The sequence below is a fragment of the Lagenorhynchus albirostris genome, chromosome 1 (genome assembly GCF_949774975.1).
Source record: "Lagenorhynchus albirostris chromosome 1, mLagAlb1.1, whole genome shotgun sequence".
NCBI classification, from domain to species: domain Eukaryota; kingdom Metazoa; phylum Chordata; class Mammalia; order Artiodactyla; family Delphinidae; genus Lagenorhynchus; species Lagenorhynchus albirostris.
Window position 1 is genome coordinate 2594078 of NC_083095.1, and position 16902 is coordinate 2610979.

Genomic DNA, 16902 nt, shown 5'->3' on the forward strand with positions numbered 1-16902 from the left:
CCTGTCACCCGGTGTCTGCCCCCCCCCCCCAGTAGCGCCCTGTGCTGGAAAGCACCGTCTTACCTGTGGAAGCCATTCTTAGTCATTTGCTCAGGCGGGGTCCACACTAAAGGTTCGTGTCCACGTGGCAGGAACCAGCCGCCAGAGCTGGGACCTCTTGCCTGCCAACGTCACGATGGGGGCCTCCTGGGGACACCCTGCATCATGGTAGGCAGGGTCAGGGGTGGGCCACTGGCTGGAGAGGGGGGCCGTCTGGCCAAGTGTCCGTGCCAGGACAGGCAGATGGGCATTCAGCCTGAGAGCAGCAGGTGCCCTCCAGGGCCAGGGCAGGGCGGGGCCGGCTGCTGCACCGGGGACCCCAGTGCTGGGAAAGGGTGATGTGCCCATGAGCCCACAAGGCAGAGCAACGCCCCGGGAGGGAAGCTGCGTGGGACAGACGCACGCCCACGCTGGCCCTTTGGCAGCCCCGGGGGTAGGGTGGGGCAGACCACCCCCAGGAGGGGGAGCTCATGGGGAGGCTGGGCTGGATGGGTGGCCACACTGGGGGCTCTGGCCCCCAGGGCGGGGAGCAGCCTGCGGTGAGTTGGGTTTCATCGTTTGCTCTGACCCCCAGTAAGCTCTGGTAACGTGTGGGCAGTGACGGCACCTGCCGAAGAGGGTGGTGCAAGGATACAGTAGAGCACAGACAGCAGCCGGGTGCCTGGCAGGTGATGCTCGGGGAGCGTCCTGGGCACCCTTGCGGCTCCGCCAATCAATCAGCACGGCCTGGGCTCCGCAGCCCAAACAGCCCCGCCGGCCGGCAGGGACCCAGGCCCGTCTCACTGTGGGCCTCCATTCTCACAGCTGGGGAAGGAGCATGGCAAATTTTAGGAGCAGACACAATCCTCCCACCTGTCCCTGAAAGGAGACCACCCAAAGCACAGGCAGAGACAATTGACTGAAATCACAGCACCTGGAAAACTGAAAAGCGAGCAAAGGCCAGTGGTGAGCGGCCACGTGGGCAGCCGGGGCCTCGGGGTCAGAGATGATGGGATTGGACATTGGCCCTCCCTCCGTCTGATGTCTGACCCACGTGAGGTGAGCACCTCTCACAGCTCTGAAACACGGGTGCTGAAGCGTCAGTCGTTTTTTAAATGAAATATTAGCTATTGCAACAGCTACACAGCACCGAGTAACGACCACCCACAACATGGGTGAGCTTCACAGGCAGGATACTGACCACAGAGCACAGCTTCGCGACTGATGGAAACTTACAAGCAAATTCACTGTTAGAGGCTCGCACGTGGTTACCCTTGGTGGGGGGGGGAGCGAGGGGGGGATGTTTTCAGATGCTGCTTACACAGAAGTGTCCCTGACAGTTCAAGCTGGGCATCCGTCAGTACAACTTTACACACACACACACACACACACACACACACGATTCACCGTCCCACTGCTGCCCCATCAAGCACCTACCAAGTGAGTGTCCTACTCAGAGCGGCTCAGTCCCGACACCCACCCTCCGGGTCAGAGCTGCCCTCAGAAGGGAGAGGGCGAGGCCTGGCCCTGCAGCGATGGACACCAAGCAGCCCCCACCCAGCAGGACGCACCTGCCAGCTCTCTGACACGCTCCACCATTGTGGCGGGCGGCTCTGCCCCTGCCCCCGCCCCCAGCAGAGGGAACAGATCTACTGTGTCCCTAGGAGCGCTCCTCCGGGCAGCCCAGTCTGCCGGAAGTCCAGGTCCACCTGGCTGGCCCTGGGTCCGAGCAGCTTGGCATGAGGTAGGGAAGCACCTGGCAGCTCACTTATCCACCCTCCTTGGTGCCCCACTCGGATTTGCCTCTCCCCACCGCCCCCTCCTGCTTCAGTCCCCTCCCTAGCCTTAGGGGCTTCTTCCATGGGCTCCTCCAGAACCGGGGCAGCCCCCTCCTAATTCTGGGTGGAACCTCGCAGGCCAGAAGCCTCGGACCGCCCCAGCCTACAGGTAGTACCCAGGACTGCCCTGGGCGGGTGGCCAGGCGCCAGCCGGCACAGGCTCTGAGGACCACCCCTCGCCATCCCACCAGGCAGGGGCAGAGGGGTGGCAACGCAGGAAGCAGTGTGTCCACGGCTGACTGCAGGTGCGGGAAAGCCCTTTATTGAGCAAGGACACCCTGTCCTTGGCCAGCAGAGGGTATCCCGCAGGGCCTGCGACGCCGGCGCGGGGGCGGGGACAGGTTCCGCGGCCGCTCAGGCCTCGGCCTCGGCTTCGCCAAAGAGCGGATTAACGAAGTAGCTGCGGCTGGAGCTCCAGACGTCCAGCTGCGGGGCGGGGAGCTGCGGGAGAGCGGGGTCAGGGATCCGGCCGCGGGAATTCCCACACCCCCGCCCCCGGGCGTCCCCTCACCGCCTCCGCCGGGTCCGCCGCGTAGAACACAGGGTTGTGGAAGCCCACAGGCGCCCCAGCCGGCGCGGGGTCCGCCTCGTCGCGCCTCCTCCACCTGGAGGTAGGGACGCGCGTGAGCCCTGCGTGCCTGAGCGCCGCGTACCCGGGCGCCGAGGCCCCGCCCCGAGGCCCCGCCCCGCGTACCTGAGCCTCCCCGCGCGGCGCAGCAGCAGCGCCCCCGCCAGCAACGCCAGCAGTAATAGGAGCAGCGCGGCCGCCAGGCCGCCCGCCAGCCCCGCGCGCGGCCCCGGCGCGTTCAGCCCCGCCGCCGAGCCGCCCCCAACGGGCGCGCCCGACTCTCGAGCGGTCGCCGATAGGACCCCGAGGGCTTGGCCTGCAATGGAGGGCGCCGGCTCAGTCGGCCCCGAGCAGGGCGGGGCGGGGCAGAGGTGCGCGGCTGGGAACGGGGCACCCGCGGTTACCGTGCTCCGCGATGTCCGCCAGGAGGGCCCGGGCTAGGCGCCCCGCGCCGCCGGTCTCGGGGCCGGTCTCCACCAGCACCACCTGGATCTCCGTGTCTGCCTTCGCGCCTGAGGCTTCGCGGAGCCGGGGCTGGCGCGGAACCTTGGACACGGCCATTTGCAGCCCCTGATACTGGGGCTGGAGAGGGGCACAGAGTTGGTCCGGGAACTCCGCCCCTCGGCCCTGCGGGAACGTTGTGGGCAGGGACAAACGGTGGACAGGCGGAGAGTGGACGCCTCAGTGAGGAGGCGGAGTGGGGCCCGGGGATTCCTGCGGAGAGGGTGGTCCCAGACCGGGGCTGTGGAAGGGCAGGGGCCCCGGTCGGGGCGCGGCCCCATTACCAGAGCCAGGAAGGCGTGCAGCAGCCGCGCCCGGTACCGCTGCAGGTCAAAGGCCGGGCCATGGGTCAGCGATACGATGGCTCCTGAGGAAGCAGGCAGGTGAGGGTCAGCACCGCGGATCCGGGCCCGACAGAGAAACTGAGGCTGGGGACGAGCTAGGGTGGCCAAGCCGTCCTAGCTAGCAGGGGCCGGGCGGGGCTCTCACCGCAGAGGTCGCAGCACTGCCCTTCGGGCCGGAGGGGGTCTCGGCAGGCAGCCTGGGGGCAGCGGCCACCCAGGGGCTGGAGCAGTGCTGCGCAGATCCACGGCTGCACCTGGAAGCGGAGAGGCGGCGGTCAGCGCGGAGACGGCGAGGAGAAGACCGCAGTGAGAGGGCCACGCGCCCGGGGAGGCGAGCGGGCCAGAGACGGCGGGGCGCGGCGGCCCCTGGCACAGTTCCGACCTCCGGCGCAGAGCCGGGCCCAGCTGTGCGGTGCCCCAGCCACCCCGCTGCGGGCCGCCCTCACCTCGGCGTGGCCGCAGACGCAGCCCGACTGGTCCGCGCAGGCCTCGGGGCCCACGCTCAGCGCGCCCGGCCCGTGGAAGCGCAGGCGGCCCGCGCGGGACGCCAGGAAAGCAGCCAGGTCCTCGTCGCGCGTGAACGTCTGCAGGTGGCCGGGTGACCACCGGAGCCAGCCCGAGGACGAGACAGAACCTGAATGCTCGGAAGCCACCGGGCTAACAGGGAGGGAGGCGCTCCGGGGAGCGGCACTGAGGGGCAAAGGCGCGGAGCTGAGACCCCAGCCCCCGCCCCGCCCCTCCCCGCGCGCCCGGCTCACCTGGCCCAGAGCCCGGACGCTGCGGACGCGCACCGTGCCGGCGCCCGGGCCGAGACCCACCCGGAAGGAGGCGTCGGACGGGAAGATGACGTCGTCGTGGCTGCAGGGCACGCGCTCGGCGTCCACGGAGAAGAGACCGTGCGCCGCGTCTCCGGAGCGCCACAGGCGCGGGTCGTGCCAGCAGAAGCGGTCGGGGTCGCGGAAGAGCGCAGGGCCGCCTGGGCGAGCGCGCGACGCTGAGCTCCGCCCAGAAGCGCCCTCCAACCCGGCCACGCTCCAACCCGGACGTCGCCGTCCGCTCCAGGCCCCACCCACGGACGCGCCCCCTCGAAGCCCTGCCCCTGGCCCGCCCCCTCACCTGTGCTACAGTCCAGGTGCGAGCCGAAGTCCCGGGCGCTGAATCCAGCTCCTGAGGCCAGGACGAATTCCCCGTCCAGCGGCAAGAGCTGTAGGAAGCGCAGGCTGAGGCGGCGCCGCGCGGTGGACTGGGGCATCAGAGGGTCCCACTCTGCGCCCACCCCCGGTCCCCCTGTCCCTGGGGAGAAGAATCTAGCCCACAGAGTGAGCAGGCGAGGTCAGGGCCTGGGGGCACCTCGCCCTGCCTGAAGGTCAGATAGGCCGCAGGGAGTAGGGCTGCAAGCCAAGGAGCAAGGAGCTAGCCTGAGACCTGGGAGTGACAGGTCCCAGGGGCAGGGTGACTCTTGTCAGGGCCATTGCCCTCCCCTGTCGCCCCTGAAAAACTACAGTCCAAGGGCTTGTAGGTTCCAGGAAGCCAAGCTGCTGGGGACTCTGGAGTCAGCCCTGAGCCTGTGAGGGAGGGGAGGGGCTACAGCTGGGGAAGCGGGTGCCAGAGGCAGCGGGGAGGGTAGTGGGGCCTTGGAGCCCCTTCAGCACGAAGCCCAGGCCTCAGGTGTCAGAGGAAATAGGGCAGCGGGGAAGGCCAGGAGGAGGGCTGACTGGCCCTGCCCCCTCCACCCGCCGCTCCAAGCCCCAGGACCCCATCTTTTCTCCTTGCCCCCGCCAGGGTTGGGGTTGAAGGTGAGGGTTGGACCAAGGGAGCTGCCCAGTGCAGGGGTCACGGGGGTTCAACGTCTCAGGGCACATCCACCCAGGGCCCCGCCTGGCATCCCAGCTTGCTGGGTAGGGCCTGCTCTTCAGTCCCCCAAGCACTGGGCCTGACCAAGAGGCTGACACCGGGGAGATTCAAGGTCACAGGCCAACTACCTCCACAGCTGAGGGTGCAGCACTGTGACAGCAGGGCAAACCCACCTGCAGGCGCCAGGGACAAGCCATGGACAGATGGACACGATGCGCCTCAGGAGGGGGAGGCGGGTACTAGCGGTGTGAAGCATGAACAAGAGCTCGGTTTTCAAAAGAACCAGAGCGGGAGAGGTACATACTATATGATAAACGTAATAGCGGAAAGACAGCAGGAAAGCGCTGAGCGGGGGAAGCCAGGAGAGACGGGAGCCCGCCCAACCGAAGCACCAACATTCAGATACAAGGGTGGGCGGGGGGAACATCTGAAAAACGATGAAGATGAATTTTCCATATTTGAAGAAAGCTGGGAGACCTCGAGTTGAAAGGTCTCATTGAATGCCACACAAGGCAAATCACAGAACACTATGTTCATGAATATCAAAGACGAAGAGAACATTCTAAAAGCAGCAGAGGGGAAGGACAGATCACCCAGGAAGGAGAAAATTCAGGAATCGGGTTTCTCAGCAACAACAATGCATGCACAGGACAGAACAGGCTGCCGGGAGACTTCCGGAGTCTGCAGCCACCTCTAGACACGCCCCTAGACACAGGCCTGTCCACCAGTGGGCAGGAACCAGCCCTGCACTCCAGATTAGTATGTTACGTATATTAAAAGATAATAAAAATACCTTTAAGCCTAAAAGACTTCAGAATGATTGCCACACAAAGACCTGCCCTGAAAACGTGCTAGGAGAAAGTAAGAAGGAAAGAAATCCAGAAGCCTAGAAGAGATATGGGAAGTCGGGTGATGAAATACTGTGATGAAGCTTATTGTTGTCTCTTAATAAATGTTTAAATCTAGGACTAAAATGTGATGGGGGACGGGGAGACCACAAGGGCACGGACATACAGTAAAGAACTTACTCGTTCGAGGGAAGATACAGGTATCGAAAAGATTAAGAAATCAGGACTGCCAAACTTGAAAACCTGGATGAAATATGCCAATTTCCAGAAAATTTTTAAATATTAAAATTGATGCAAGAAGCAATAGAGGGACTTCCCTGGTGGTCCAGTGGTAAAGAATCCGCTGTCCAATGCAGGGAATGTGGGTTCGATCCCTGGTCGGGGAACTAAGATCCCATATGCCGCAGAGCAGCTAAGCCCGTGAGCCACAACTATTGAGTTCGCGTGCCTCAACAAGAAAGAGAAAACCCTCACGCCACAACTAGAGAGAAGCCCACATGCTGCAGCGAGGAGCCCGCGTGCCGCAACTAGGACCCAACGCAGCCAAAACAATAAAGAAAAATATTTTTTAAAAAAAGAAGCAATAGAGAATTTGAATAGACAAGTAAGCATTAAAGGTTTGTTTGTTTGGCAACACCGTGTGGCATATGGGATCTTCGTTCCCTGACCAGGGATGAACCCACGAACCTGAGAACCCGCGCCCCCTGCTGCGGAAGCATGGAGTCTTAACCCCACTGGACTGCCAGGGAAGCCCCTAAAGAGTTTTTTTGTTTTTGTTTTCAAATTTTATTTATTTATTTATTTTTTGCTGCACTGGGTCTTTGTTGCTGTGCAGCGGGCTTTCTCTAGTTGCGAAGCTGGGGCTACTCTTTGTTGCGGTGCACGGGCTTCCCATCGCAGTGGCTTCTCGTTGCAGAGCATGGGCTCTAGGCGCGCAGGCTTCAGTAGTTGTGGCACGCAGGCTCAGTAGTTGTGGCTCGCGGGCTCTAAAACGCAGGCTCAGTAGTTGTGGTGCATGGGCTTAGTTGCTCCACGGCATGTGGGATCTTCCCAAACCAGGGCTCGAACCCGTGTCCCCTACACTGGCAGGCGGATTCTTAACCACTGTGCCACCAGGGTAGTCCAAAGAGTTTTAAATGTTAGTCAGAGACCTCCTGTTCCCTAAATTCCCAGACCAAGTGTTTTTTATAGGTGAGGTATACTAAACCCTCAAGGAAAATTTAACTTCTTACAGGAAGTTGTTCTGGAAAACAGAAAAAGAGTGAAAATTGCCAGCCCATTTTCTGGGGCCAGTGTAAGTGCGATTCCAAAGCCAAATGAAGGACAATACAAAGGAAGAAAGATTATAGGCTCAGTTGAGTTATAAACGCAAATGCAAAATCCTAAATAAAATATTAGCTGACTGGATCCAATAATGTATTTTAAAAATACATGGTGATCATAGGGTTCATGTCCCAAGAATGCAGGAAGGAAAGGATAGGGAATGCTCCCATCACGACTTCCCTGCAGCATGTACGATGGTGTCCCAGCAGATGGTAGTGGAGAGTCTCGTGCTAGCAAAATCAGTAGGACAGAAGTCAAGTGTCTTGAAGAAGCGGCGCACTTTGACCTGCACCTGAAGGAAGGTACCAGGAGGACATCAGTCTTACCAGGACGGTTCAACCTCAGAAAAGCTCACTAACAGGCTAAAGGAGGCAGGGGGAAATTACATCTCAAGGGATGTAGGGAAAAAAGAAAACTGAAAAGTTCAACAACATATTTATGATTTTTTTAAAGCTTCTAGCAAACTAGAAATAGATTAGAATTTCCACAGTTAACGTTTATGTACAAAACCCTACAAACATTCATTTAAACCCCACAGTTTATCTCAAATGTGAGTTTGGGACTGCTTGGCAGCATTGTATTGTTTCTTATTCAGAACCACTGATGAGGCTTTATTTTTAAACATACTTGTCTTCTGACAGAAAGGACTGTACATCATATTGTTTCTTCCTTTCCAAAATTAGTCTTCTGTCTTTGTGACAAAAAACATACTCTGATTATTGCTATAAAGATGGAGGAGAAGGTCTAATACTACTTAGCCTTAAGTGTTTCTGGCATTGTTCAAATGTATTTTCTGTAAACAGAAACCTATGTGGAATGTTTTCCAATTGCTACGAAGAGTAGCCCCCCCTCGCCGCAACTAGAGAAAGCCCGTGCGCAGGAACGAAGACCACACTCAGCCAAAAATAAATACATAAATACGTAAATTTATATGTATATTAAAATAAGGAGTTAGGACTGGAAGAGAAGAGGAACAACGGTTGTTGTTTACAAAGATAACCAAATAGAAAATATAATTCTTAAAAACAGGGCACCATTCACAATAGAAACCAAACTATAAAGTATTTATAAATTAACCAATACTACACAAAACCTCATGTGGACCGTTTTAAGACTCTAGTAAAGAGTTTTATGACCAACGATCTGAAATATCTGGAGAGAAAATCCACACTCTTGAATGGATGACTTGCTTGTATAAAGGTATCATTCATTCCCAATCAAATTCCAGGGTTTTGGTGGTGGTGCTGTTGTTACCTGATAAACCTACACTATAATCTCTCTGCAACAATCAGATCCACAAAGAACTAGTCAACCTCGTAACGGGGGTGAAGAAGGCAAGTTACCCAGTGGGATATTAAGACAACTCGCAGAGCCTCAGAGCGGGGACAGTGCGGTGCCGGCAGGAGAACGGGCAAAAAGATCAAAGGAACTGCAGGGAAAGCTCAGAGGCAGCCCTCACTGGGCAGCTGACGAACGGTGACCGCAGAGCCACAAAGCCAGGGGCAAGGCTGCTGGTTTGGAGGAGGACATTCATTGGAAACTGGGCTCATTCCAAGGAGGAAAAAATACGCCTGGTTCCCTAGCTAGTGCCCCACTCAGCCACGCGCCCCTGATGGCAAAGCTCTGACTTAATAGACAGAATATATAGTTGATTATGGTTGTGACTGAGAAGCAGGAAAAAGATGCTTAAAACACGAAAAACACAGTTATAAGGCAACAGATTTTGCATTCGATAGATTAATAATGGGGGTTTCTGATCAGCAAAGGGAAACGCAGGCAAAGTCCACAGTGAGAAGACACTTGCAGTATCTCAACAATCATTAATGGGTAGAATATAGGAGATCTCCCCCAAAACAAGAAACCTGGGCTAAGGGTAGAAATGGGAGGGGAGAAGGGTTCAGGAAGAGAAAAATCCCAGGGAGAGAAGTTCCAAACCAAGAGAAATGCAAATGAAATCACTGACAGCCGTTGTGCCTGTTACTAGGGCGACATCTCAGCAGCCGACAACGCGGGGGACCCGCGTGCAGAGGGGGTGGGAGGGGCCTCAGGCAGCGCTGGGTCCGTTCGGCCCCCTGTCCCTGGGCCCCTGGTCATTTCCCACCCGGGTCCTCCGGGAGCTGACCCCGCGGAGCGGAGGAGAGGCAGGGGAGGTGGGGGAGAGGCCCACGGGGCCGTGCGCAGGGGTACAGGCGCGCGGAAGCCTCTGGCCGGGGGGAGGGCTCGCGTTTGGGCGGCGGGGCGTGGGAAGGAAGGGGCAGATGGAGGGACCCGATAAACGAGTGAACAATGAATGAACGCATGTTGTGTCTTTTAGGATCCCCAAGCTCTTCCAAAGGAGACCATCGAAGTAACGAAGTCAGCCAGGAGGAGCCCCCAGGTCCCGGCACCCTCCCCCGCAGCTGAGTCCTCTGCCCGCGGGTTCCGGCTCGCTCCAAGCCGCTGCCTGGTTGCCATGGTTACCAGGACTGCGGAGGCGGGTCCCCTCGGTGCAGCTGCTGCGCCCCTACCTCCCTGGCTCTGCTGTTACCTCCTCCTCATCACTGCTCCCTCCGCACCTTAGTCTTTGCGTTGGACAAATGTGGGAAAGACATCCCGACCCCGGATCTGCGGGGACGGGGATATCCTGCTCTCTGCCCCCTTCCCAGGCTGCAGGTGAGGGCGGGGCTCCACTGAGCCCACAGCCCTGCCCCACTTGGCGCCAGGCTCCCAGAATTAATGCCGCTTTTGAAAACCATCAATTAACCGAGCTGCCTCCAAGTGGAAATAAGGGGTCACCAGATCCTGCATCTGGGCAAGAGATTGAGTCCCAGGCCTGGGCCCCCGGACTGCCCCTATTCACCCACAGAGTCCAGCGGCCTCCGGGTGAGGGGACCCCCACCCTGGAACTCACACTGTGAAGCAGTTTGAGAAAAAGGTCCCCTCGAATTCTGCTGGTGGAGTTTGAGGCACCAGGACAGGGAAAGGCTTTGGTGGGGCGGGGAGCGGGGGCTTTCCCAGAGCAAACCTTGGAGAAGACAGACTACAGGAGGGCAGGGGCCAGAGGCAGAGGGCAGTGGGGATAAGAGGCGCCCTCCACACCCCCCAACAAGGCTGGGGCATAGCCTGGCTGAGATTGTAGGACCGGCGTCCCCCGCTCCCATGTGGGTCCCGGACCTTCCCGAAGCCCCTCCAGAGGCTGACGGCCAGTGGACTGCGGGGTCCCCCACGCGAGTGCAGGCCGGTCAGGAGGCAAGAAAGGGGCATGGAATTGACCCCGGCGGGACCCACCAACCCCCCACCGACCTGGGCCCCATTTGCCACCCGGACTCACCATGTCCGAGATGCTGTGACTTTCTCGCACCAGGACTGACACCATCTGCAGGCAGAAGCGGCATCAGCGAGCACACCCCACCCTTGGGCTCCCAGCGGGCCCGGACCACGCTGGTCCCCACCCCGGCCCCAGCAGTGGGGGCCAGGCACCTTGTCCGCGGGGAACTCGACGGCGGCGCCCGCGCACGGGGTCCGGTTCTGGCTCCAGTTGGCGGCGGCGTCGAAGTCGGTGTTGGGGACCCAGAATTTGTAGGCGGCCCGCGTCAGCGCTGGGGAGGGGTCGACTGAGTGCTCCCGGGCCCGCGGCATCCGGGGTTCGCGCCCAGACGCCCCAGTGGCCCAGGGAGGACGACCTCGCCCAGACAGGCCCTCGCCACTCCCGCTCCCGGCGTCGGACCAGACACTGCAGGAGCCTGGCCACAACGCTCCCTGACGAACTCCTATGGGATCTGCAGAGCCCGCTCAAACGTGCCCTCCTCCGGGACGCCCGCCAAGATCGCATCCTAGCCCGCCCCCAGTTCGCCCCGCGCTGGAGCCAAGGACCGGGCCAGGCAAGGATGTCGACGACCAAGGGACGGAGGCGAATGGGGCAGCAGAGGCCTCTGCCATGTAGAAGGGCCTGGGGGGGCCGCAAGACCCGTCCAGACGGGCTCTGAACTGGAGCTGCGTCCTGAGGGGGCCGCGAGGGGCTTAAGAGAGGGGAACAAGGACGGGGCTGCAGTTTCTAAAGTTCCCGGGGGTTGGGGGCCGGCCCCGAGGACACGCGCCGGCCTGGGCGCGACGGGGAGGGTCCGCGGCGCCCTCGGGGCCGGGAGGACGTAGGCCGGCGGCGGAGCTTCGGGAGGGGACCGGGGCGGTGCCCAAGTCGAAGGCGGACAAGCGCCCGAGGGCAGGCGCGGTCCGGGCGTAGGTCTGGCCCGGGCTCCTCGCCTCCCGCACCGCCCGGCGGGCGCTGAGCGCGGAGGGATCTGGAGGACCGGCCGAGTTTCGCAGCCCCTCAAGCTCTCGCCGCCCGCCCCTCGGGGGCCCTTGGCCTCCAAGTGTGTCGCGTCCCCCCCTCCACCCACCTCTTACCGCAGAGTTGCAGCCACAGCAGGACCCGGCCCGGCGCCCCCATCTCGCTCGGGCTTCCGCGTCTCGGACCCGGAGACTTTGCCCCGCGGGGCCCACGTGACCGGGCGGGGAGGGGCGGGGAGGGGCGGGAGCGGCCGGGGAAGGTTACACATTTACCTCCAGACCCGCCTGCAGCGACCCTTAGGCCCCTCGGAGGCGCCGGCCCCGCCCCCCTCCCTCCCACACACTCAGCCCTACAGGACCTGAGGACCTTGGGCGCTTGTCGGACCGACTTGCCCAAAATAACGGGTGTGCTGGGGGCGACGGGTAAACAACCTCTGCTCCCACACCCGCTCTGCCCCAGATGCAGCTGGAGCTGCACCCAGTCTGCCCACCTAGTGGGGCTGGGTGTTCACTCTCCGAAGCAGGTCCTCCTGCCTCCTGGGCTGGATGGACCGTGGATGGTGGCAGGTAGATGGTGCCTGGCGTCTCGCGTATGGAGGAATGGTGAGCGGGTGACAGTGGGTGCATGGTGAGTGGTGGAGCGTATCTGTGCTGGTTCGTGGATGGATGAGGATTGGATGGATGGGAAATGGTGAGTGAATAAACAAATGGACAGTAAATGAGTGACAGTGGATGGAAAATGAGTAGTGCGTGATCGACGCGTGTTGGATGGTAGATGGATGCATGGATGGCGAGATAACGGATGGTGGATGGATAGAGGATCGATGGTTGATGGTGAGTAGACAGATGATGGGTGGCAGGTAAATGTAGAGAGTTGTTAAATGGGTGGTGGATGGATAAATGGATGGATGATCACAGATGGTGGATTGATGGATAGAGGAGAGTAGATTGTGGAAAGATGGGCAATGGATGGTAGATGGTAGTTGGATGAAGAAGAATAGTGTAAAGGGTGGAAGATGGAATGGTGACTGGATAAATGGATGGTTGGTGGGTGAAAGACAAATTGTGGAGTTTAAATGGTCTATGGGTGGATGGCTTGTTGAGATGGATGGTGGGTGAAAAAAGGTTGTGGATTTTGGATGGAATGGCTGGAAATGGGTGGTAAATGAGCTGAATGGTGGATGAACGGATGAATGGTGGATAAATGAACGGCAAATGGGATTCAGATGAAATGTGAATGGATGGTCGGTAGAGGGGTGGTGGACGGATGGATGAGAGTAGAGATGATGACTGGATATAAATGGATGGGTGGATGGACAGGTGGATAGACTGAATGAGTACAGGATGGGTGAATGGAGGACAGGGGGATACTGGAGGGATGAGTCGGGGGTAGATGGCCGTGTTTAACTGGCGAGGTGGGTGCTTGGCTCTCTGTATGATGCACATAGGGATGGACGGTGGTGAGTGGGTGGAGGATGGATTTGTTAGGGATGGGACGTAAAGAGTGAGTGGGAGGTCAGATAGATTGGGCTTGGTAACCTGGATGGTTATGGGTGGTGGGGTGATGGTGAACTGATTCTTAGGGGATGGGCTGTGAATCAATGGTGAGATGACTGCGGTGATTGGTGGATGGTGGGAGACCAACAGATGACGCCTTGTCAGTTACAGTTGCTGGAAGGGAGAGGAATGGTGGGTGGGCCATTGGGTTCAGGATGCCTTGGGTTGATGAGTAAATACAGAAGGATGGATGGAGGGGTAGATGATGGAGGTGGATGTATAGATGGAGGGCTGTGGGTGAAGGGGAACTACTCAGCACTTCTTCCCTCCCTCCAGCTCACCTGCCCTCTCCTGCACCCCCACCTACCTCTCACCTGCACACCTCCTGTCATGAGCACTCTTCTCTCTGACTGGGTCTTTGCTTCTCCCCAACACAAGATATTTCATCCAAGGAGGAAATCCAAGGGGCCCATCGCTGGGAGCACTCAAAGCACTTTATGCCGTGGGTAGGGACAGAGACTTCTCTGACTAGGAAGGAGGGAGTGAGCACACCAGCTTGTCCCACCCTTTCTCCTGGGTGGGATCGGGGCACCTGCTCTCAGTAGCTCAGCGGTGCCAGATGTGTGTGGAGGGGTTGGCTCCCAGCCCAGCCTGGGATGGGGAAGGTGGGTCTGCATGGTCCTGAATTTGGCTTTGGCCACCGGTAGGGCTGACAGGAAGCTCCATCCTCCACAGCAGTCAAGGAAGGCTTCCTGGAAGAGGTGGTGTTAAAGCTGAGACTGGAAGGATGAGGTCACAGCTGCAGCTACAGGTTGGGTTGAAAGTGGCAGAACAGGAGGAGCCGGGGCTTGTCGGCTGTGGGATATCGGCGTCCATTGCTGAAAGGGGTATCTTTGAGCAGAGGCTGGAGGTGGGTCCAGCTATCAGAGGGTGGCCCAAAGAGGCATCCACACCGAGGCAGGAGGCAGGCACCAGCCGTGGCCCAGAGCTGCCAAAGGGTCCCTGGAATGACTCAGAAGCAAAGACATGAGGTAAGGAATGGCTGGACTGAGATGCAGTCCTAACCCTAACCCTAACCTGCATTCACAGAAGGCCTGCAACCGCACGCACAGGTGCCCAGACACGCAGGTACATATACGTGCACACTCTTTCCAACTGGTCAGGACCCCAGTGGGAAGTAGGAGAAAATGCAAGTCTCAAAGAGAATGTCTTCCAGTAACTAGGAAATCCATGCAGCAGCTGCTTTAGGCAAGGTTGGATCCAGGGGCTTGGGCTGTCTGGTCTCTCAATCTCTGTGTCTGTCTGTCTGGCTCTGTCTTGACTTGACTGCCCTCTGTGGTCAGCCTTCTTCTGGGAGACCTGGACCTGCTACCTCCCCAACTAGGTCACTGTGCAGAGTCTCAGTGAGGTTCCTGTTTCCAACTGAGCACCAACCCTGTGGGCCGGAGTTGCTGTGCTCCGATTGGCCACTGCAGCCTTCCCTTGGTTGAGGTCAGTGTGAGTGAGTCCTGCTGCCCTGGGGGTGCGGGTGGTCCCCACCTTGCCTGCAGCCATGGTCCCTAGTCAGACCCCCCCATCCTCACAAGTCTGTGGGGACAGAACCGTGCCCCCCCAGGCCAATTCCCCAGCTCCTTCTCCCGCACTTTTGTCACTGACTGGCTGTGTGACCTTGGGCAGGTTCCTATACCTCTCTGGGCCTCAATGTCGCTCTGGAGGAACTGAAGCTCCAGTACACACGGTTTTGTTCCTGGACACCAGGAGGAGAGGTGGGGGTGGGGGGAGGATAGAGGGCAGCCCCCCTCAGAAGGGCTTCCCTTTACTCAGGTCTCTGCACATGGCCACCTCCCCAGAGAGGCCACCTTGGCCACAAACACCCCACTGTCAGCATCTGCCACCACGTGCCCCGTGGGGCCCACAGGGCTTTGCTCACCGTCCTCATGTGCTGCCTGCAACACAGGAGATGCTCCAGAAATATTCGTGAGGGGAAGGGATGGCTGGCCGGTCACCTCCCAGGCCCTGCCGCCCCACAACCTACCAGCTCAGGGGCTCTGACCCCTGGAAAACTCCCCGCCCTCGGGCCTGTGGCCTCCTTGCAGCCTCCGGATTTCTCTTTGGGCCTTTTGTTCATCCACACGCTTGGCACCAGTCCTGCAGCGGGGCTGGGAGTGCAGCCTCCTGGGTTTGCCACTGGACGGGGAGACAGATGATGGACTGGTCAGTGCTCTGAGGAAGCACGGATCAACCGGGGAGGGCCGGAGTGTGCGTGAGGCTGTGCAGGAGCCCTCAGGCAAGGTGGCCAGGGCAGGCCTCTGTGAGGAGGGAACATGCCACCTGAGACCTGGGAGCAAACAGCTGGTGCAAAGGCCCTGAGGCTCCAAGGAAGGCGAGAAGAGCACAGCAGGAGGTGAGGCCAGGGCAGTGTTGGGGGCTGGGTCTGATGTACATGAGCGGGGTGTGAACGGGGGTCTCCGGCTGGCTTGGAAGGGGCTGAGCTGGCCACCTGTCCACCAGGGGAGCACAGGTGGGGCAGCTCTGTTGTCCAGCAGTGGGGCGCCAGGCTCGGATGCAGGCTGTCCCGGGTGTGGATGCAGGGCAAGGCCACACGATTCACTTAACCTGGTTCGTCCCTCACCTACAACCCTCACCTGCAAAGCCGGGTGGCAGTGCCCGCCTCACAGGGCACCAGGAGATGCTCAGCCCTGGACACTCCATCTCTTTTCTGTCTGCGGACGCTGGGAAAAGGAGGACATCGGGGGAGACTGACCTGGGAGCTGCCCCCGGCACGTCACTAAGCCCCAACCTTGGGGAGGGGTCCCGCGAGGGTCCAGCCCAGGCCTGCGCTGTCCTGCCTGCCCCCCCTGCCCCCTCTCCCGGTGTCGGGGGGACTCGTCACCGCCCCACAGCCTTTGTTTGGAGGGGAAGTTTGTCGGGAACTTCGCAGGCCTCTGGGCCCAGAGGAGCCACAGCTGGAGGTCAGAGACCTCCCGACCCCTCTCCCCTGCCCTGGGATCGGCTGGGCGAGGACAAATGAATGGACGAGACGGGACACACAGGGCTGAGTCTGAGGGCCGCCACAAGGGGAGCGGACCCACGGAGGCTGCGTCAACTAGGTGTCCGCGCCCCAGACTCGGCAGGCGTTGGGAGAAGGGGGAGCCTCTGGAGCCCAGGGCCACGGCCACCGCGTGGTCCCTGACTCCCGGGGTACCTGTCTGTGGCTGGAGACCTCTCAGCTGAATGACCAGAGGCCAAGTCCAAGGCCGGCCCACCCTGCCCAGCAGGCCGAGGTCACCTCAAGGTGCTCTGTCCAGGTGTGTCGGCACCACTGGCTGATCACATGTTCCCCCCACCCCAGGGCACCTTCCACCCGGCCTCACGCGAGCAGAGGCGCTGCTATCCCCATTTTACCCACAAGGAAACAGGTGCTCGGTGCAGGGGGTGGGGGGGCTCTGCCTGCAGCCCTGCATCCCCCCAACTCCAGGGCCAGCCTTCTGGTTCTCAGATTCCAGCCCACCCCCCGGGGCCTGGCGGGGGCAGTGGCTGCCTGGGTCTCTGGGGTCTGGCCTCCGCCCTCAGAGGCCTCCCTTGGGGTCCAAGGGTCACCCGGGAGCAAGGCCGGGGCCCGGGGCTTGGTTCACTCAAAGCCTCCTCTCAATCTCTGACTTCTGATCTTGTGGCCGGGCTCAGGACGCCTCCTCCAAGCATTCGGAGCTCTGCAGGGACACACGTCCTGGGCCTCTGCGGGGTCAGCGTTGGCGCCGCTTCCCCTGGGGGGTGGGGTTGGGGGGGTTAAGAGGCCGCCGACGCCGATTTCGATCCCACAGCTGGAAACGACCCCGTGAGGTCCC

The 16902-nt window shown here is 60.2% G+C and overlaps 1 protein-coding gene across 1 annotated transcript; it reads right to left on the reverse strand.

Moving 5' to 3' along the window:
* Positions 1–69: 69 nt before the first annotated feature.
* AMN (amnion associated transmembrane protein) lies at positions 70–11720 on the reverse strand. The gene is made up of 12 exons (XM_060165227.1): positions 11678–11720; positions 10754–10872; positions 10605–10649; positions 4386–4473; positions 4028–4245; positions 3716–3853; positions 3415–3523; positions 3210–3292; positions 2829–3006; positions 2551–2740; positions 2368–2461; positions 70–2297 (listed from the first exon to the last, which is right to left on the reverse strand). The coding sequence occupies exons 1-12, from the start codon at positions 11718–11720 to the stop codon at positions 2211–2213; spliced, it is 1392 nt and encodes a 463-aa protein (XP_060021210.1). The 3' UTR covers positions 70–2210.
* Positions 11721–16902: the final 5182 nt, after the last annotated feature.

Bases quoted from the DNA above. Each gene is read 5' to 3' on its own strand.
- AMN (XM_060165227.1), bottom strand. From the start codon at position 11,720: ATGGGGGCGCCGGGCCGGGTCCTGCTGTGGCTGCAACTCTGCG. The intron at 10,873-11,677 runs GTAAGAGGTGGG...ACCCCTCCCCAG, and splicing joins GCTGTGGCTGCAACTCTGCG to CGCTGACGCGGGCCGCCTAC. The intron at 4,474-10,604 runs GTGAGTCCGGGT...CGCTTCCTACAG, and splicing joins GTCACAGCATCTCGGACATG to CTCTTGCCGCTGGACGGGGA.